At 34.7% G+C, this 22,103-nt stretch overlaps 3 protein-coding genes across 6 annotated transcripts; 1 reads left to right on the forward strand and 2 right to left on the reverse strand.

Annotated features, from left to right (window-relative positions):
* Positions 1–1,057: 1,057 nt before the first annotated feature.
* Positions 1,058–5,344, reverse strand: LOC109181038 (protein ECERIFERUM 26-like). The gene is made up of 2 exons (XM_019330790.1): positions 4,544–5,344; positions 1,058–2,080 (listed from the first exon to the last, which is right to left on the reverse strand). Exons 1-2 carry the CDS (start codon positions 4,979–4,981, stop codon positions 1,133–1,135), a joined length of 1,386 nt encoding a protein of 461 aa, XP_019186335.1. The 5' UTR covers positions 4,982–5,344; the 3' UTR covers positions 1,058–1,132.
* A 1,340-nt stretch (positions 5,345–6,684) lies between these two features.
* On the forward strand, positions 6,685–8,577 carry LOC109182252 (protein IQ-DOMAIN 14-like). The gene is made up of 3 exons (XM_019332373.1): positions 6,685–7,501; positions 7,595–7,837; positions 7,942–8,577. The coding sequence occupies exons 1-3, from the start codon at positions 7,130–7,132 to the stop codon at positions 8,440–8,442; spliced, it is 1,116 nt and encodes a 371-aa protein (XP_019187918.1). The 5' UTR covers positions 6,685–7,129; the 3' UTR covers positions 8,443–8,577.
* On the reverse strand, positions 8,499–15,126 carry LOC109182251 (serine/threonine-protein kinase Nek2-like). 4 transcript variants are annotated; one of them, XM_019332369.1, is made up of 15 exons: positions 14,874–15,126; positions 14,161–14,299; positions 13,966–14,032; positions 13,517–13,582; positions 12,960–13,006; positions 12,792–12,837; positions 12,619–12,699; positions 12,480–12,522; positions 12,341–12,390; positions 12,170–12,251; positions 11,992–12,041; positions 11,230–11,303; positions 10,729–10,780; positions 10,148–10,570; positions 8,499–9,464 (listed from the first exon to the last, which is right to left on the reverse strand). In XM_019332369.1, the coding sequence occupies exons 2-15, from the start codon at positions 14,244–14,246 to the stop codon at positions 8,787–8,789; spliced, it is 1,845 nt and encodes a 614-aa protein (XP_019187914.1). In that variant the 5' UTR covers positions 14,247–14,299; positions 14,874–15,126; the 3' UTR covers positions 8,499–8,786. The 4 variants fall into 4 exon arrangements, with proteins under 4 accessions (XP_019187914.1, XP_019187915.1, XP_019187916.1 ...); XM_019332370.1 differs by lacking the exon at positions 14,874–15,126 and adding an exon at positions 14,669–14,863; XM_019332371.1 differs by lacking the exon at positions 14,874–15,126 and adding an exon at positions 14,725–14,822.
* Between the last annotated feature and the right edge of the window lie 6,977 nt (positions 15,127–22,103).

A 22,103-nucleotide genomic window follows, 5' to 3' on the forward strand; every position in this document is an offset into this window, starting at 1 on the left:
GCAATGAATTTTAAGATAATATAAATGTTATTTCATAAGGAATAAAATATGCAAATAATAGAATATGAATTGTATTCTATTAATTAGTTCGTCGGAGAAATAGACTTTAATAATGTTATTCTAGTATTTTGTTGATTTAAGAAATAGAAATAAAAAATATTTATTTGTTTGAGAAAAGGAACTTAATTCATTAAATCAATCACCAAGAATAACAACAAGATAATAGGGTGGTGAGTCTAACCACTCCCCGGGACCTGACACAGAAACGGCTTCTCGTGTAATAGCGTGGGCTGCACGATTCGCAGATCGCCTTACACATCCAAAGTTAACCCCATTAATCATAGAGGTAACTTGTTTTACATCATCAACAAAAAAATCAAATGCAGAAAAGAAAGAATCAGAACACAAAGCATAATAGCATAATTGAGAGTTGTTTCTACGTCTACATCGCTCATACCAGTCTCTCAGCCAAGTTAAACTCTTACATTGATATCTTTAATCGTGACATCAAGTCAGATAATGAACTATTACACTAAGTCGTGAGAGTCTTAGTTTGGTGGGCGTTTGTTGGGTTTATAATAAATGGCAACCAATTGTAACTTTGTTTTTAAAAAAAAATAAAATTCAAGACCATTGCATTACGCATAAGAATGCGATTGGGTTATAGAATTTTAAAATGTTATAATAGACTCCCTAGACACGCTAAAGTCAAATAATGCACGTATACTATATGATGTGCCACATTGCATTACGTACAGATTTGACTATTCTGGAAGCTTAACTCCCTTCTCAATATTTGTACTCTTCTTATTTAATTTAATTTCCTCCTTTAGCAAGTCTTTTGTTTCACTGTATGAGTTACACATTCTATTTCAACATATCTTTTGTTTGGTCGTCAATTCTTCAGTCAAACAACTCTTGTAATTTGAGAACTCTTCTCATTCAATAACAACATGTTTGGTTCGCAAAATAAATTTTAAGATAATATAAATGTTATTTCATAAGGAATAAAATATACAAATAATAGACAATATAAGTATCAAAAGCAAGAACCAAATCTGTCAATGAACATGAAATTAATCAGAAGCGCAGTATGATTTGAGGAATAATATTGGCGCAAGTCTCAAGCTTATTATCTCCTCCCACTAAGGAGCATTTGTGGATCCAGTTCCATAATAGCTTGATCTTGAGAAAGGATAGAAATCTGCTGCTTTTCTGGAAGGCTGACCATCACTGTTCTTCCCAACCTATCCCCAGGTGAAGGCATCACCATAATCAATCCCTTCCCAGCACCCACATTTCCCACATTATAACTCACATGCACCGGCTTCTCCTCCTCCCTAAACATCGCTCCATACGTTAAAGATTCATCATCACAATCTCCACTGAACAAATGTTCCATGCTAATACAAGTCAGTTCAGGTCCATACATTCTAAATGGCGGCGCATATTTCCCCGTCTCCCCCTTCCGAGACTCGAACCAATCTAATGCTGTCCAGAACTCTCCTTCTTCTTTAATCCCTGTCACATGTTTGTGCACGAGCCCTGCAACATGGCCTAGCTCATCACAACCCTCGAGTGCCTCGGTATGAAGTGAGAGTGATGAGAAATGGAGAGCATTGCCAAAGTAGTGAAAAGGGATTGCTTTGGTTTTGTGATTCCTCAAGTCTAAGCAAACAGAGAGGGGAGTAGGTGATGTGAAGCGCATGATTCGCAGCCAGAAGAGTGCTGCTAGGACATCAAATGGGGTGGCCTCAGGGCAAATGGGATGGACTTGGGACAGGCATTTCATGACTTTTGAGCCTGAGAATCTGAAGGTGAGTGTGGGCATTTTGGTTGACTGCACAGTTTCTGTTTCTTTGCATTTCTTGATATAATATTCTGAGGTTTTTAAACTTGGATTAACGGTGGGATGATTGGTGAATGCAGGAAGATTGAATATGGGAGGTTGAAGAATTGGCAAGCCGCCTCTGTGAAAATCTGCCCAAGATTTGAAAAATAAGGTTGCACTTGTTGGATCTGCGTGCGTGTGGGTAAAGCTGAGTCCAATAGCTAGCCCGCCACCTTCAAAATCATTTAGCTACACAGAAGGTGTGTTCAACCGTCAAGAAATTGCAATGGTTATGCTGTGCAACCCCAATAGTTATGCTGTGCAACCGTGTGCACCATGCATGGTGCATACGGTTGCAAAACGACGTCGTTTTGACTAAAAACGCGCGTCCCATTTTAAAAAAAAAAAAAAAAATCAATTTCGATTCCCCTCAACAACATTATTGTGGATATATAGTTATGAATTATTGTGGATATATAGTTATGAATTTGTGAATATTTAGTTAATTCATTGTCGATATTTAGTTCATTCATGTGGATGTTTAGTTTATTCATTATGGATTTTGTGTTATTCATTCACTGTGGATATATAGTTATGAATTTGTGAATATATAGTTATGAATTTGTGGATATATAATTCAAATTATTCACAAAAAAATGCTATTGTCGGGATCGAACCTGATTTTTTTTTTTAAGTGGGACGCGCGTTTTTAGTCAAAACGATGTCATTTTTGCAACCGTGTGCACCATGCCGTGTGCACCATACATGGTGCACACGGTTGCACAACATAATTTGCGGTGCAACCCTGTGGCACACGGTTGCAAAAACAACTTCGTTTTGACTAAAAACGCACGTCCCACTTAAAAAAAAATTTCAATTTCGATTCACCTCAACAGCATGTCAGCATTATGTTGTTCATTCATTATGAATATTTAGTTCATTCATTCTGGATTTTTAGTTCATTTATTCTTGATATTTACACTGAAATCGAAACTGATTTTTTTTTTCATTCATGCTGGATATATAGTTCATTGATTCTGGATTTTTAGTTCATTGATTCTGGATATATATTTCAAATTATGCACAACATAATGCTGTTGCCTGAAATCAAAATTGATTTTTTTTTAAAAGTGGAACGCACATTTTTAGTTAAAACGACATCGTTTATGCAACCGTGTGCACCATGCATGGTGCAACGGTTGCACAACATAATTTGCCAAAAAATTGTATACACGTATATCTAACAAATCTAATAAATTAAAGGAATAAGGTTCAAATTGGCCACTGAACGTAACCTGAAAATGCAATTAGGCCACTGAACGAAAAAAAGTGCAATTAGGCCACTGAAAACTCCAAAAATGTGCAGTTTCACCTGATAGCAGGTTACCTTCAATTTTAGCAGGTTATCTGCTTACGTGGCAGTTGAGTTGGCATTTTTAATAAATTTTAATAATAAATTTTTATTTAAAAATTTTTTAAAAAAATAAAAACGACTTTATTTTATTGTTTATTTAATTTTTTTCAATTTTTTATAAAATTTATTATTAAAATTAATTATTAAAAATTATTAAAAATGCCAACTCAGCTGCCACGTAAGCAAGTAACCTGCTAAAATTGATGGTAACCTGCTATCCGGTGAAATTGCATACGTTTGGAGAGTTCAGTGGCCTAATTGCACATTTTTGAAGTGTTCAGTGGCCTAATTGCACTTTTTTTTCGTTCAGTGGCCTAATTGCATTTTTAGGTTACGTTCAGTGGCCAATTTGAACCTTATTCCTAAATTAAATAATAGCCAATATATTTTCAAAAAAAAAAATAATAGCCAATATTGTTATTTATAATGAAAAAAAAAAATTATGTTTGAGTAATGGGTTCCATCAAGAGATTGGCAAATCTATTTGCACTTTAATGTGATATCCATATCCCGGCCCCAACGAATAGTAAAATAAATAAATATGCATTAATACTTAATACCCTACCCATATGGTTCGGTACCCTGGAATATTCCAAGAGTTTATTGTTTACTATACTTGCAATTATAATCTTTATCAAGGAAGCTTAGCACGTTATAGAGTGATACTGTGATAGAATTTAATTATATAGATCACACCGACTCTGACTTACATTAATATAATGATTTTACTTCAAAAAATATATAGATCGACTACAATAAAATTAAGAATAGGTCTTATGTAAAATCGTCTCACATGAGAGATGAATGTAATATATTTTTTAATTAAATGTAATACTTTTTTTATGTATCCATAAAAAATATTACATTTTATTTAAAACATGTTACATACACTTCTCACATAAAATAGTCTTACACAAAATTTATTCTAAAATCAATGCATGTGCCATGTGATAAAAATCTTGTTTAGCAATCAGCGAATAACGGATTATTGTGTCAGCAAGTTTGACCAGTGAATTGTATTAGTGATTTGTAAAGACATTTAATAAAATTAGTTGTTTACTATTAGCGGTTGAGACGATGTAAAAAGACTTATTAAAACATTGCTACAACAATATAATAATAATAATATATTACTACTACTACGTACTACTACTATTATTATTATTAAGAGCATTTTGGGAAAAGACATATTTTATCCCAAAACGCCATGTTTTTAGCGGATTTGTCATTTATTAAACAAGACCAAAATCAAATTATGATCAAATCTTTCATTTTTTTATTTTTTTTTCATGATGTACCTGGATTCGAAGGGGAGACCAAATGATTGGATCTTGAGGCATGTTTTCCCAGACCGTCAGATCCCGCTCCTCCGACGCATCAGCCGATCTCAGCCACTCGTCAACAGTGACCCCTACACTCGCCCTCACCATCCTGATTCCGGCATCATTGCACTTCACTTCCCAGTTACCCTCCCCATCCCGGACCAACCGGCCGGTCACCGGCGGGTAAAGGCACAGGTGCTCCGACAGCGTAATCCTGAGGTTATCCATGTCAAGCTCCATCGGACCTTCATGGAATGGGTTGGCTCGGTAGTAGAAGATTACGTGGACCGTGTGGAGAGCCATTGCATGGTCCAATGCGCTGAGCTTATGGACCTTATTGGGTTCAATGGGAGTGCTTGACATCACTCTCAACTTTGAGTGAACTCTCACTCTACTCCCCTTCCCCTCTTCCATTATTCTCAATAATCTCAAAGTGAAAGACTTTCAATTTAGACTAGAGAACTTGACATATATGTATGTATGTAAAGTATATATAGAATCTCTTTTTTGCTTCCCTAGCTTTACACTATTTTTTTTGGTGCACCCAAAGTTTTTACCGTCAGACACAGAACTAATCCTATTGCTGAATTGTATGTATCACTTTTGAGTGGGACAGCTGGCTTGGAGATTTAAGGCGGCTTCATACTCAAAGCCAATGATCGAACACTTGACTATTGATTAAGGAGGAATGAGTACGTCTCTTCCACTCAACCACAATCCATTTGCTAGCTTTTATACTATATAATGTAGGTAGTGCAATATGAATATGCAGGTAGCTAGCTAGCTAGTGTGAATTGAAGAAATGTGATGTTAGACTATATGCGACCATATCATTAAAGTTTAGAGGTAGGAAATGGTCGGCCGGCCGGGAAGGTGATACATTAAAAGCATGAATAGTATATAGTATGGACTATGGAGTGAGGTAGCTAGCGGTGAGTGGTGTTTGTTAGGTTCATAAATGGCAATCAATTGACAGCTTAGCTTTGCTCACTACATGCTATATGGTTGGTCCGTTGGGCCACAGATCCAAATGGAAGATGAGATATTGAAGACCGGCATGCTTTGTGTCTGACAGCTTGAAAATTTCATTAGGGGTAGATTTTGAAGAGTTTTTACAGGTGTAATTAGGAAATAGATGAGATATTGAAGACCAGCATGCTTTGTGTTTGATAGCTTGAAAATTTCATTAGGCATAGATTTTGAGGAGTTTTTGCATGCCTGACTAGAAAATAGATGCCTAAAAAAGAGAAGATGCAGGTGGAAAAAAAAAAAAAAAGTAAAACAAAATTTGAAAAAACAAAATAGTTGCAGATTAACACGTGGAATGCACGTACCCGGTTGAACGCATTCTGGTGCTTTTCATGCGGTAATGGATAAGTTTTTATGTTTTTTTTTTTTTGGTGAGTCTAACTTTGGAGACAAAAAGAAAACCAGGTTCTTGCACAATGACCCATTTCCTTCTCTCTTATCTCCAGTCTCTTTTCTAGATCAGCATTACAACCTCAAAAACTACTATTGTGGATTTGTGATTGCCCTAAGAAAAATATATATAATAGAATGGCGCACATAAATGTTTTTATGTATGGACAGGTTAAAAGCAAAATCAAGGTTTCCCATGGAATAATGACAACAAATTAAGAGAAAATGTAGTAACTACAATTTTATAAATATTATGAATTCTGGATCTACATTAGATAAAACTTGAGAGTGCATCCAATAATAACTAATTAATCTAGCTTGCAATCAAGACCAGCATGCTTTGAGTACGTATGACAGCTTGACAATTTGATTACATGAATAACCTCAAAAAATCTGAATGAAATAAAGAAATCATTACTAAGAAAAATAAAATGGCACACAAAAATATATTTACGTATGGACAGGTTAATTAAAACAAGAACAAGGCTTCCTATAAATGGAATTAATATTTTACGATATTGTTGGGCGTTGGCCCGCCATCCGACTGCCCTAAGCCGTAAAACCAACCGTACCTATTATTATAAAAAATAAGAATGACATTAACCTTTACAAAAATGTCACCGCTTCTCAGTGGTTATAATAGGCATGATATCTTTTTGACAAGTTTCTCTCTAAAATTAATATAATTCCCGGAATTTAATTGTATTTACATATGTTGGCATTATCCAATATTCATGGTCAAAGTTGACATGGAGGTGATCCTTGCATTAAAAATGGAAGAAAAAATGTGGTTAGTTGTAAAAGATCCAAATATATGAAAAAGTGAACAGCCAAATATTCATGTTAGCTAGTGGCAAATGGCACAAGGGGGAAGTCAATTGCAGGCCTAAGTGAATATATAAGATTCACATTCACCAACCATATTATTTGAATACTAAAAAAACCCCAAAATGTCAATGAAGTAAAGAGCTCGAGAGCTAGCTACCATGAGCCATTGCAGGCCTTAATATATAATTGTCTGCTCAAATATGATAACTTTAACAGGAAGCCAGTTGACTTGGCTGCAAACTTCTTATATATGCACAATATTTTGAGAAAAAGAGAGACCACAATTTTGGTAGAGTTTTCAAAGATATTGAGAGAATGCCAGATATGGGGAAGGCAAGCAGATGGATCAGAAACTTTCTGATGGGAAAAAAGGAGAAGGATAATGAGGGTTCGGTTTCTGCAGCGAGTTTAGGGACCTCGCCTGCGATTGTGCCATCGTCTTCAAAGGTGAAAAGGAGATGGAGCTTCAAGAGATCTTCAAGCTCGGACAGCATGACTCATAACAGCATTAGATCCTTCGACTCGGCCCTCACTGCTCAGCTCAAAGCTCAGGCCTCATTGTTGGAGTTTGAGATTCTGCAAAACCATGCCAAAGCCTTTCTGGCAGCAAGAAATGAGGCTGCTAAAACAGCTGCTGTTGAAGTGGAAGCTGCCATTAGGATTCAAGCTGCTTTTCGATCTTATCTGGTAAGTTTATCCACTATGATCCTTGTAACTAAAATGGAGGATAAGTCACGGTATATGATACGAAAATGAGAGAAATTTTCATTTTCCTTGCAGGCAAGGAAGGCGTTACGAGCTCTAAGGAGCTTGGTGAAGCTACAAGCACTTGTGAGGGGTCATCAGGTGCGAAAACAGACAGCTGATATGATCAGGTGCTTGCACTCTTTGATGGCGATTCAGTTAAGAGCCCGAGTTCAACGGGCTCATATAGCTGATGAAACTGAACTTTCCTTCAAAAAATGGCCAATTCACAAAGATTCAGCTCCAAGAAGTCAGCTAATCAATAGAACCTCTAATACTGTAAGCCTCTTTTACGTTTCTGCAACCCTCTCTTTGATAAAGATTCAAAACAATAACTTGAAGATATGGGAAATGTGGCTTACCCTGTAATCTCTGAAACACAGGAATATATGAGTAGCCATGAAAAAGAGAGTATATCCAGGAGAAGAAGCCTGCACAAAAACCATGGACATGGTGGACCAAATGGAAATGGATTGACAAGCTCTCAACCTGGGAGGCATTCTATCTCGGAAAGAGAGCATCAAAGGCTTCAAAGCATATGTCCAAGTCCCTCAACATTTAGTGAAATCAGTACAATAACATTTGACAGGCCATTGGAGGAGTTATCTGACAGATTGTCACAGAGAGGTCTCTTGCAAAGTCCCAAGCCTGGAAGGACAAAACAACCCATTCCACGATCAGAAAGTATGAATTATATGTTTCCTGATTCCCAATATGCAAGAAGTTACATGTCCAATACCGAATCCTCAAGAGCAAAGGCTAGATCACAGAGTGAGCCAAGGCAAAGACCCAAGTGGGGCATTAAGAAAAAGCATATCAGAACACCATCGGTTGAAGGCTTACAACACGAATCTGAGATAGAAGGTACACCTTCCAATATGTAGGGATGTAACGATGATTTTATCATATAATCAGTGATAGTCACATAGTACCATAGAAGGAAAGACAGAAAAACAAATCTACCATCAGCTTTAAGCTGTTCATTAATGACTCCGAAGGATGCTAACATTAGAAAAAAAGATGTTTCCTCAGCCTATCAGCAAGACAGCAATTTGGTATGCTGTACGCAATGAAATTACTAGGGTACTTACTAGAAGGAACTGCTGGATAAATCCTAAGCTACATAACCTACAATATCAGGTTCTAGGAATGCTTCCACTTACAATTTTACAAATGTCTTAAGACCTAAAACTGTTTAAGCAAAGACTACTTTACACGTGTTGGGTGCTTATAGGGTCTGATCTTCTGGTTTGGACGTGTTTTCTTTAAAGCTCTTGGATAGCCATATAGCAGTTTCCCGAGGAGAAACTTTCCCTGGCCCGAAGGGCTTTAGTAAAACGCCCAGTTCTTCAAACCTTTCATCTTGCATCAGCCTTGCACTAAATTCAAGCAGTCCTTCTAATGCTTCAGCTCTGTGTTTGTAAGATGACATATCAAAACGACGACGCCTTTGGTCTGATGAGGTTCGACTTGATGCACCAGCAGTTGCATTTTGATCAGAACAATCACTTCCATCCTCTCTATCCATTGGCAGGATGGGGCTTGTAAATCCTTGCCAACCACCCGTGTAGCTCAATTTATCAGATTTGCTGTCAGGAATCTGGATTGTGCATTTATCTTTCATGATTGAACAGTCTGCTTCTGGCGACCCAGAGGAATCTTGCACAGAAGTTGATGAAGTTTTACGGATAGGATGGAAAGGGTCTTCGTACGAGGCTAAGGGGAACTCAAGCATCTTGTCCATCCTGGGGGCATTGACAGAAACATCTGGAGACCTGTAGCAATCAAGGACACCAAGACTGGGCCTGTGAGGTAACTCTCGAGCTGCAGCTTTGGTGGTCAAGGGCAAAGATGCTCTACGAGTTGTAGAAACAGATCTCTTCACCAAAGTTCTTGAAGTAGGAACCTGTATAGCAAAGTGTATATATATCAAGGAGGCAAATAAAGGAAATATAATGCTACAAGTCTCCTCAACACCCACTCACCACCTCCTGCCCCTTCCCCACCCATACCCCTTCAACGCAAAAAACCAATGCATTATAAATATCCAATAGGAAGGATGATTATGAAGACATATTTGTTGCACTATGCTAATCAGATACTATTCACAAATACATTGTCAGAATAATACACACAAACATATTTGTTGCAGAAGCAGTCAATCAAAATCCTCGATGAGTGTATAACAAATGAAGAGCATTGATCACTAAATGATGGCATTTGTTGTATCTTAATTTGTCCATTACAGTTCCACTGTTTTTATTTATTTATTTATTTATTTCATATAAGCAAACACAGATTCAAGCTTCCCCTTTCTTTTTAGGTGGGATGTGCAATGAGATTCAATTTCTTAATTCTTTTCCTTTGGTGAACTTCAGTCTATACATGTAATAGCATCATGGTCAATGTGGACAGACAGGAAAACCCATTCTTATGTTAACCATTGCTACCAAAATGGAATAATGAGAACCACTGGAACATACCTTTCTCAGCTTTTTTTTTTAATGAAATAATAGGACAAAAAAATTATGTAGGAATGACATTTTTAGTTACTGAACAAGTCATATCAAGAATTGTTCAGAATCATACCAGCTCATTGTGTTTCAGTGCTGATGCTTGTCTCTTTGGAGTAGGAGAAGCTTTTGTCAGGGTTGCTTTGGGATTCTTGACTGCATTTGAAGCCCTTGTAGTAACTTTTTTCGTGATGGTTCCTCCTTCAGTGCTTCCAGTAGACAATGCAGTGATTCTACTTGGCTTATCACGATATTGTTGACCAGAAAATGAATAGTCATGATCATTTTCAGAAACACTGGGATTCAAAGTCCTGTCATTGCCGCATGACAGCCTCTTCTCTCTATAATAAGGAACATGTTCTTGTCCTGTAAATCTGGATTTTTTTATATCATTATCGGGCCAGTAATTTGGTAAACTGTTGCGCCTCGGGCTATTGAGTTTAAGATGAATATTAATCACATGAGGCTGAAGGTGTGGATGCCTAAGAAGCTCTGCAGCCTGCCATGTCAAACATACAATTGTGATTTGAATCAGCATGTCTATTTTTTACAAGTCACATGTTTATTTAATCAAAATTTTGGATTATCTAAAGGCAATAGCATGTCTGTTCTGATGGCAACTATTTATGTAAAATGTGGAAATAGAACAGTGCATACACTAGGCCGTAATTCAGGATTTTTCCGCAGCATGCTCTTGATAAGACCTCGGCTGGAAGACAAATAAGTAAAACAAGTTAGGTAGAGCATAGCAAGCAACCAAAGGAAATAAGAGCTGAACTGAGTTTCACAAGCAAGTCAGATATTGTGGAAATTTTGGGATTTTGTACATCTTTAAAAAACTCTAGATTAATTAATTATTAAAATACTCTGAATCTCAATTAGAAGGCCTTAAATTGAACAAACCATGTGCAATGTTTGATGGTGCTCATTGTTGGGTGGCTATTTATGGGTTACCCAAATTTACACATACACATGGAAACAGATAAGCATCAAGTTAGAGAGAATATTTTCTAATTAAAAGCTTGCTAAATGAGAATGAGAGTGGTACCTATTATTAGAAGGGAAAAAAGGTACTGCTAAAGCATTTCATTTAAACAAATACATCATATAAGTAATTCTTTTAAACCAAAACATTTCATACCAATAAAGAGAACTTACAATGGACCAGAATATTTTGTAGGAAGTGGTGCCACTATAGACTTGTTTATCTTGTTGATTAGAGCTTGCATATCCTTTGACAAAAGGTAGGATACTTCATTAGTTCCAGAGTACAAGGTTGGGAACCAAATTAGTAAACAGGTGAAAGACAAATTGCTTGAACACATGGATACAGACTTCACTTCTTATGAAATATTTTCATTCAATAAGCACTTCCAGATTTTAACAGATTGACTGTAAACCCAGTCAGATTGTTAAGATAAAATTCTATACCTCAACCAAAAATCCAATCCTAACTCAATGTACCAAATATTATAAGAAGTACTTCTGTTAATGGGAGAAAAGAAAAACAAACAAATATGGTATTGTCAGGCATTGCTGAGTTTACCTTTCCCATATCAAAATGGATTGGCATACACAAAAGAGCTCAAATAAAATAGAAGAGAAATTTGTTGGAAAAAAAAAAAAAAAAAAAAAAAAAACCAATTGGAGAAATTCTCCAGTTTTTTTCTGGAGACAGGAGAACAAAGAATGTGTTTACATTTACTGGTATATTTCTCCAATTTGAAATCAGAGAACAGAGAACAGTGAACAGAAAATGGAGAATGGAAAACTGGAGAAATGAAAAACTATAGAAATGAAAACTGGAAAAATGAAGTAAACACAGTCCCCTGCATTTTCACAATGATGATTAATAGGTTAGTGAAGCATAGAATGCTTGACACAAGACAGGAAAAAGATAAACAGTATAAAGAAACTTACAAATGCCTTGAATGCAGGCTTCTGTGCAGCCATTTCATATATACAGCATCCTACATGAAAAGATCTTACTGATATCAGTGCATAAAATAGTAGTATGTGTATGCCAAATTCATCTCTCAAACATGAACCTACAACTCTTGCTTGTATGTGTTTGATGTCTGACATCTAATTCACATACCTAGAGACCATATGTCTGATTTGGAGCCATAAGGTATATCAGCAAGAAGCTCAGGGCACATATAACTGGGAGTTCCAACAATCTGCAATAAAAGTGCAGCAAGAAATCAATTGAAGAAATGCAAAAACTAGAGATTTTAAGAACATAGAGAATACAGCCAATGTATCTTACAGAGGAAGCAAGTTCATCAGAACTCAACATCTTGGCAAGTCCAAAATCACCTGTAAGAGGATTGCACACATGTGCTTCAGAAAATTATCTGTGTAACTTTCAATAAGCACATACAACCGAACAGAAAATGCATACTTACCAAGACGAATGTCTTGGTCTTTGGTTAGAAAAATATTTGAACACTGCAAGAAAGATATTAAAAAATAGATAAGATACTGCTCCAAAAGTTCAGAAGCAATTATTTAGACATTCAGCATGAAAAAGAAAATGCAATTGACCTTGACATCTCGATGAAGGATATGATTCATGTGTAAGTAATCAAGAGCCATTAAAAGTTGAACAAGCCACCTGCATAGCTTCTATAAACAGTTTATGACTGAAGTTAGAAACAAGTAACTCTTAACTGATTTTCAACATGAGAAGTAAAAGCAGTGAGTAGTAAATATTTCACCTCTTCAGAGAAGTGGATACCCTTTGCCCTTTTTATTGCTTCTGCCCTGCAAAATATATGTAACAAAGGAGGGTCACTGCACTGATGATATTCTTATGAATACTTTCCAGGTCAAAAAAATGCTAATATACCCAGAACATTTCAATCTCAACTTCTAAAGTAACTTACATATCACCACCTTCACAGTAACCTATGATTATGCACACATAGCAACCCTGAAAGTGAAAGCAATACATCAATAAGATTTCATACTTGTACGTTTAACATAACTTGCTAGGGAAGCAAGCAGCACTGCAAGTCAATCTACAGAAAATGAGAATGCAAGTAATTCAGATCAACAACAGGACATTTCATGTGATTCGAAGTGAAAAAAGATATCCACTTGCTTATTGTTTCCAAAAAAAAAAAAAAAAATTAAATTAAATTAAATTATTTTCGAATAAGACTAGATTATATTACTTTGAACTTGATACAATGTTCTTCACCTGATCTATACGTTATTAAGTTTATTTACTACTTTATCCTGACAAAATAAACAATAAAGATATACAATTTTTTAAAATATTTACAAAACTCCTAGTCAAACTATACCAACTACAGTGGCACAAATGGGGGTATTATTTTATTCAAAATTGAAAGAGTGATCTCCATATCCCACACTTGCAGAAAATCCAAAAGAAAAGGCATTAAAGGCGTGAAGAGAAATAATTAACCGCAGAACTAACCTTCTCCACCCAGGAGTCCTTATACTCCACAATAAATGGGTTTTTCATTTTCGAAATGAGTGCCATCTGCGGAGGAATGGGAAAGATTAGTCCAAAGGCAATGTAATAATGTGATATTCAATACACACACTTGAACAGTTCTCTTAGTTGCACACTTCTGTACAGATATATGATGACGATTTGCTGGTTGAAGATTATGTATTTCTTCTACCCTGGAAAATTTTGGATACAGACATACAAATGAAGATCTCATTCTTCACCGTCTGTAAAAAACTTTCCCTCTGCTGTTGATGTAAAAACATTTTTTACAAACAAGATGAAATAACAAGGACCACAAAAAATCCTTTGCAATTATAAAACTCAAAGGCTCAACAAAAATCCAATTCAAAAGTAATTTCAATGGAATTATTTTTTTGCCAGAGAGAATATTTTAAGCAGAAAATACCAACCTCCTGGTGTGCATTTCGACGTGTCCTGTCTGTTTGGCGAGCAAGACGAATTTTCTTCAAAACATACCTTATTTTGACAAATGAGAAAAGGCAGGCGCGATATTACACTTATCAAATGTTAAGTTGCATAAAATAAGCAAAAGCTCAGGCAAACATGGTCTCAAAAAACACACACATACACATATTTATGCTCACTTTTTCTTTTCAAGCTTATGCCTCACAAGAAGGGCTGACCCAAAAGCCCCCTTCCCTATTTGCTCAAGGATTTCATATTGCTCCATTTTGTCCTAATGGAATCTTTGTCTCTCCACTCAACCGTGTAGCATCCTCAATCCTGCGATAAAGATAAGTCAATACCAAACAAGGAATCAATATGCCATAAGGCTTTCCAAATACTAGTTATAATTGAACAAATATACCTAATTACATAGAAATCTGCAGTATCTATCATGAAAACACAATTTCTTTAACCACATTGTACAAAAAATTAATCCGAAAAATATGTTTTAAAAAATGAGCGGTGAATGTAAACCACAACTCCAAAAGCTTCAAATTCTACTTCCTAAGTGAAAATCACAGAAAGATCTGACACTGATAGGCACCGCAAAATGCGGAATGCAGTAGCACATTACAGAATTATCAGCCGCAAATGAAAAGAGAGCTAAAATTCCAAATTAATTAACAAAATTCAAGCAAAGAGTACCTAAAAGTAGGGAAAAGATCCAAATCGAAAATGAGAAGAACCTTAAAAACACACACATTTTAGCCTTAAACTAGGAAGCGGCGGTCCAGGGAGGAAGAGAAGTAGAAGCAAGCCATGATGAAGTTACAATGAAGACCACAGATTTGATTCGCACAGAAAAAGAAAAAGCTGAAAATGGAAAAGAAAAAGGAAAAGGAGTAATTACCGGAAACGTGAAAGCTTTTAATGGATCACGGATTCACGAGCTGCTCCACTGACATTGATTGAAGAGAGGCGACAAAGCGGAAAACGAGCAGAGAGTGGTTGAAGAAAGTAGAAAATAGTTCACATTCGCGGTCGGGAGCATGTAAAACGACGCCGTCGCGAAGCCTGCCTGCCTTGTGGCTACTGGCTAAGTGCAGAGAAGGAAGAAGACACTAGTAGACTTCATCATGCTCTGCATCCTGACAAAGAGAACGTGGAGTCTTAAGTAATCTCTATTAACCACTAATTATTTAAATTAAGCTTAACACTGTCTTATCATATACTCCATAAATAAAATATAAAAAGACATGTTATATACTTTTTGGTAAGTGAAATATTATGTAAAGTCTGATTTTCTATTCCCAATTTTTATTTTCTCTCTCAAATTTTTTGTTTAAACACTTTGCTTAGGATTCAAATGATGAAAATAGTACATCATTATTTGTCACATTATTATAAATTAAAAGTGCTAAATGGTTCAATAGACAATATTTGAACGAAGAAATTAAGGTTCAAACGTCGACGGTAGTAGCGTAGGGATTATGCTTAAAGTAGGCAAATTCCTTGTGCACACCAGCATTTGGCCATATTTGCTTAGCCAAGTCACCGTGATTTATATCCTCCTAAATGTTCTACCTCGTCGGCCATGTGTAGTTTATATCCTCCCAAATACTCTGTTGTGTCGGGGTGTGGGGACCCTTGGAGTTGGAAAAAAAAAAAGTAATATAATAGAATTAAAAAAAAAAAAAAAAAAAGGAGAAGTAATATAATAGAATGTGATAGATACATAGTAGAACTCTATTAATAAAGATATATGTATTGAAAAAAATAGTATAAAATAACATTTTAAGTGGCTATTTTGTGTTACAATTATTAGTGGGTCCATTTCCAATTTAGGTCGGGTTAAAGTAGATTCGGGTTCTTCGTAGTGAGACGAAGAGATTAATATATTGTACGCTCAAAACGGATAATGGGTAAATGAGATATTGATTCTTAAAGTAGACTCATTTGAGTTGAAAAATGAAAGGAAAAAGACCAAGTAACCTTTGTCTCACATTGATTTGGGAAGTGGATTTGCACGACTATTTATACCAAAGTCTTTCTAAAAGTATTTATTGAATTGTATAGCATAGCCCACATGGCCAGCTCAACTGGTTATAGAAGTGAAAATTGGAAAGAATGTATAGCATAAAGGTTCTCTATCACGCGCACAGGTGCAAATCAAATCCTAAAACGAACCTTGTAGCCAATGAGTTGTTCATCCCTTGCTCTTGTATTTCTCAGTTTTTTCAGAAATAATAATAGTCCTTTTTCATTTGAAAAAAGTATAAAACAGATATATGTTACCTGGTAAAGAATTATGAATATTAAAAAAGAAAAAGATTATAATACATATAAAATTAATAGATTATAGCAATTAGTAAGGGACTATTAATATAACTAAAGTTTTTCTAATCAAGCGGCAACTCTGCAGGGAAAGAGTGCGAGTCTTAAGTCAAATTCGAATTAGTTTCACAATGGTGAAGATAAATATTGTATATAAAAAAGCAATAACAAAACTTTTGATATTTTTTTTGATAATCACAAAACTTTTGATATAAATAAGCTAAACTTCTTACAAAATATTTTACACAATGATGTAGATAAGATAAGTATCACACTTAGATTATAAGGTAAACACAGTTGTAAATTATATATTACAAAACAAGGAAATTTGCAGTTTTCGTCTATAAATTTATTAAATTATATAGAAATAGCAATTTTAACCATTAGTTATACTTGCTGTCATTCTTCGTCTGATCTCTTAATCGTTTGCAAAATTGCTTATTTTCGTCCCTGAGTTTTATTATGCATGTGTTAAAAAATTCATTTTATAAAGAATTGAAGGAAGAAAATGGTGACACTATATTTGATGGATAAAAAATATTATTTCACTTATAGATAATAGAGGTCTTCTTGTTTTGAAACAGTTAGTTATGGTAACTTAGGCTAGTTGTTATACGATGATCATGGTCCACACATCGTTGTGTTGACAATGATCATTGAATAGTATAATTGTTTCATTAGTGTTACTATAATAAAACTATTGTGTGTGAAAAATGAAACTTAAAAACATAGCACATTAATATCAAATGAAACTATAGTATAATTAAAATGATACTTTAGTATTGCTATAATGAAACTAGAGTGCTTTGAAAATGAAACCAAATTCAGAGCCATACAATAACATATATCGTCAAATGACCTGAAGTGCAATTAAAATAATGCTTCAACATTACTATAATTAAACTAGTATGTGTGAAAATGAAACCAAAAAAAAAAAAAAAAAAAAAAAACAAACAAACAAACAAAAAACAAAAAAAAAAACAAAAAAAAAAATAGAGCTCAAGCAATAATGTATATTATCAAATGAAAGTATAGTAAAATTAAAATCATACTTTAGTATTGCTATAATGAAACTAGTGTGGAGGGAAAATAAAACAAAAACAGCATAACAATATTGTCAAATGAAAAAGTGTAATTAAAATAATACATACTTCATGGTCCACGTTGCTACATAGACTATGGTACACAGTAAAATTTGCCATCTTAAACTGATTTATCTTACTGTGGTCTTTTGCCAATTAAGGTTATAAGGCGGGGTTCTCAATGTACACTCTCAAGTAGTATCGGCTAATTTTTATCGTCATCCAAAAAAATATTTTCCTATAATTTAGGAATAAGGGGTCTTATTTTCCCTATAAATTAATTTTAAGATGAAGGCTACTATATGGAGCAAAAAAATTTCTCCAAATAGCATATTAGCATTGTTGAATGCAAGATATATTGTGAAATTTGGTCATCAATAATGCAATTAAGTACTAAATATAATATATTGTCGGGAGGAGACAAATCTAGAGAGAGAGAATATTATAATAAGCTTAGTTGAGCGCAGAATATTATTAAAAATTTTAATAATTGAGGGGAAGATATAGGAGGAGATAAGACTTGTTTAATGCATTTTTGTAACACTAATGTAGTGTTAATCTACTGTTTTGAAGATCTTAATGAAAATGAGAGAAGAGACCGACGAATATGGGCACCGTTTGGGCGTGGCGGGGACCATCTGCTTGTCGGGTTCCATACTTCCATACTCATTAGAAAAATGAAAATAAAATAAAATTTATGACCATTTTATTGACATTATTATTCAGATTTGTTTTTAATCTAAAATTTGGGACGATTTTATTCTGATTTAATGGTTCACTAAGGATTTAATATTTTACAGTTTAGTTTTGAATTTAGTTTTTGAAGTTTTATTAATATATAGAGAAAAAATTGGATCATTTGTAAGAACTTATTATTCTAAGAGAAAAAAAAAATTAAGAATCAATTTTAATTGTATATTTGGCCAAATCTAACGGTTCTAGAGCATGGAGGGAAAAATCTAGTGTAACTTTCAATACTATACAGTGCAATTTGTAATACCTTTCAATTTTATCATTTGGAAAGTAAAAATGCATTAAGGGGGTGTTTGGTTCAAGTTATACAACATAACTAAGGGAATGTGACATTCCAAAACTTACATTCCTATGTTTGGTTCATGTTATTTTAGGGAATATAACATTCCCAAAGAATGGAACATACCCTCCACATAAGATTTTCAGATTTTGAAGGAATGTAATTCTGTTACCTTTCTTAGGTTATCCGGATATTTATAAATTTTTTCATTATATATATATATATATATATATATATATATATATATATATATATATATATATATATATATATATATATATATATATGGAGGACTTCTAGTGCGGGGTTGCTCCCAAGTAAAAATGAGGTTAGATCTGAGCCATTGATCAAATATAGATAAATGGCTCAAATCTATTAATTTTTTTTTATATAAAAAAAAATGACGCACGTCCTCCACTAAATGCTCTCATCTGAGCACCTGGGATGGCAGACAACCTAAATGAATTCATGAAACTGTTTATGAATTTAATAAAAGTTTATTTTATTTTATTTTTTCTTAAGAAGGAAAAACAAAGCACTTTAAGAAGAAAAACAACACACCTTAAGAAGGAAAACAATGCACCTTAAGAAGTAAACTTACGCACCTAAAACTTTAGACCGACACACCTTAAGAAGGAAAACGACACACCTTAATAAAGAAAACAACGCACCTTAAGAAGGAAAAATCACGCACATTAAGAAGAAAAACCACGCACTTACAGCTTTAGGCCGATGCATCTTAAGTTTTAATAACTGATGCACCTTAAGCACACAAACAACACACCTTAAGAAGGAAAACCACGCACATAAAACTTTAGACCAACACTTAAGTTTCTAACAACTGACGCACCTTAAGCACACATCACAAAACCACGCACCTTAATAAGGAAAACCACGAACTTAAAGCTTTAAACCGACACACTTAAATTTCTAATAACTGACGCACTTTAAGCACAAAAACCACGCATGTTAAGAAGGAAAACCATGCACCTTAAATTTGACCTAGATGCAAAAAGACCAAATTGCCACCGCGTACTTTTTAAATCTTGTTAATCCTAGACGTTGATCTTGACAAGATCAATGAATCTCATCTCATCCCACAACCGCACCTAAGACAACCAACCGCACGAGAATCCATTTATATATATATATATATATATATATATATATATATATATATATATATATATAACATACAAGATAACCCTAAACCAAACAGGATTATATTACATACCTCAATTTTAACTAAACACATGAATATAACATTTTCAGTAATCTAACATTTCCAACAATCTAACATTACCGACTTTTATAGATTCATCAGGACCAGTTTTTTTTTTTTATAGCCCCGTTCTTATAAATAAATGAGGTCCTACTAAAAGTATAAGCGCAATCTTTAAAACCAATATGAACTTAATAGTGTAACACCAGCTGAATGCAAAAATCACATTTCATACTGTAAAATATATGATTTCTATTTCAAATAAGTATGAAATGTGTAAATATTAGGCCCTTTAAAAATTGAAGCCCTGTGCGGTTACCCATCTTGCACGCCCCAAAATCCGGCCATGAGATTCATACAAAGTTGATGAAAGTCTAAAATATTATATGAAAGTATAGAAAGATTCTATGAAAGTCATTTAAAATTCATCACTTTAAAACTTTTTGAAAGTCTATAAAAGTTTTGAATGAATACATCCTCCTAAAACCAATTTAGACTTACATATGAAAAATAGTACGGACTAGATCACATTTTAAAAAAAAAAAACACGCGATGAGATTTGGAAGAAGGCACCGATGACCTTCTCCCATGTCTGGAAGAAGGCTACGAGGCGACATAGCCTTCTTCCAGGAAGAAGGCATCACAACTTTCTCCAGATTTGGAAGAAGGTCACGCTAGCCTTCTTCCAAATCTTGAAAAAGGTAGCCGCAGTGATAGGCGAAAAGACTGGCGACCGGCACTGACAAAAATTATATTATTTTAATAAAATAATAATAACACAAAATTAAAATAATAATATTAAAATGTGACATAACATTAACTTGCAAATAAGTGGAAAAAAACTAGTAAAAAGGGGTTAATTGTTTAATTTTTTCGAGTTCAAAGATATAATTTAAGTTTTTTGAAGTTGAAAGGCTTAATTGCACATTTCAGTATAGTTGGATGACTTATTTGACCCTTATCCCTAATTTTGTTTGAAACACTCATGATCCTTTACAAATAGCATTTGTTCTATACTTCTCAATTTTTTTTCAAGCCAAAGAATCAATGCCCCCATCACCGGGATTCGATCCTTTGACCATCCATTTGGGATGGTAGCAGAGGTGTCATCACACTTAATAGTAATTGGCTAATACTCAATATAATTAGTTACATCTATATAGTTATATTAGATACAACTTGACATTAATATTAATTGACACCCATACAAGTAGATTAGATAGTTGTCTTGGTAACCATAAGGTTTCAGGTTTAACTCTTTATAGGTGTTGTTTATTGGCCTTCTTAGTATGAGCCAGTAACCTATAAACAATAAAGCCGAGTTTACTTTTTTTTTTTTTTTTTTTTTTTTGGTAATCATTTGTCAACTGGAGTCACAAGATGACTTTCCCGTAAATCAGAGTTTTTTGTACTTTTGATTCCACGACTATAGTGACACTATCAGGATTGATCCGCGACTTTCAAACCTTACAATTTCAGTCCACGACTATTGTTTTTGTTAAAAAAATGGTCCTTTCGGCCAATTTCCAGTTAATTTTTCAACGGAGAAAGAATTTCTCATTTCAAGCAGGGATAAAATAGACATTTATATTGCCCTTGCGGTTGTAAAGTATGGATCTTTCGACTCCGATTCTGGAATGGTACATAACCCATTCTTTTAAGTTTTTGGCGACGTTATAAACCATGGTGGTGGCGCAGAGCTTAGACTTCCGGTTCGGCTAGGTGGAGCGGCAGGTTGTAAAACGCCACGATGGGGACGATGATCGGATTGGCTCCCACGATTTCCAGGGAGATTTTGATAAGCTGTTTTCCGGCGGGGAATTTCAGGCGGTTACAGCGAAAGACCTCTTGTATTGAGCTGGTGTCGTCCTCTGTCGTGATAGAGTCGTACGCCAAAAAATTTCACTGGAGTAGAGGCGGTTGCAAATTTTTCGAGATAGAAGTGAAATTGATTAGAGAAGACGAGAGAGTCAAAATCAGTTGCTTTGTCAGCTTTCTCCGACGAGAGCTTCTCGGATATTCGCACTTGAACAGTGATCAATCAAGAAATGGCAACACGCCGACGGGGATGGCCGACGAGGTTTCTCCATGCTCCAAGAGGCAGACGTAGGAGGCATCTTCGTCCCAAGACAGCGGATCAGAATAAGAGGTCAACAATGGTCCGAGATTGCAAGGGAAATGTAAATATCTATTTTATCCCTGCTTGAAATGGAGAATTTTTTTTGCGGCAAAAAATTTGCAGAAAATTGGCCTGAAGGACCATTTTTGCAACAAAAACAATAGTCGTGGACCGAAATTGCAAGGTTTGAAAGTCGCGGATCAATCCTGATAGTGCTATTATAGTCGTGAGACCAAAAGTGCAAAAAACTTCCGTAAATCAAAATATAATTTGATAGTAATTTTGATTGAGTCTTAAAAAAAAAAAAGTAAGTAAAATATCAGTCTAAATAAAGGTCTACAAAGTCAAAA

Source organism: Ipomoea nil, unplaced genomic scaffold (genome assembly GCF_001879475.1).
Source record: "Ipomoea nil cultivar Tokyo-kokei standard unplaced genomic scaffold, Asagao_1.1 scaffold1043, whole genome shotgun sequence".
Classification (NCBI taxonomy): Eukaryota; Viridiplantae; Streptophyta; class Magnoliopsida; order Solanales; family Convolvulaceae; genus Ipomoea; species Ipomoea nil.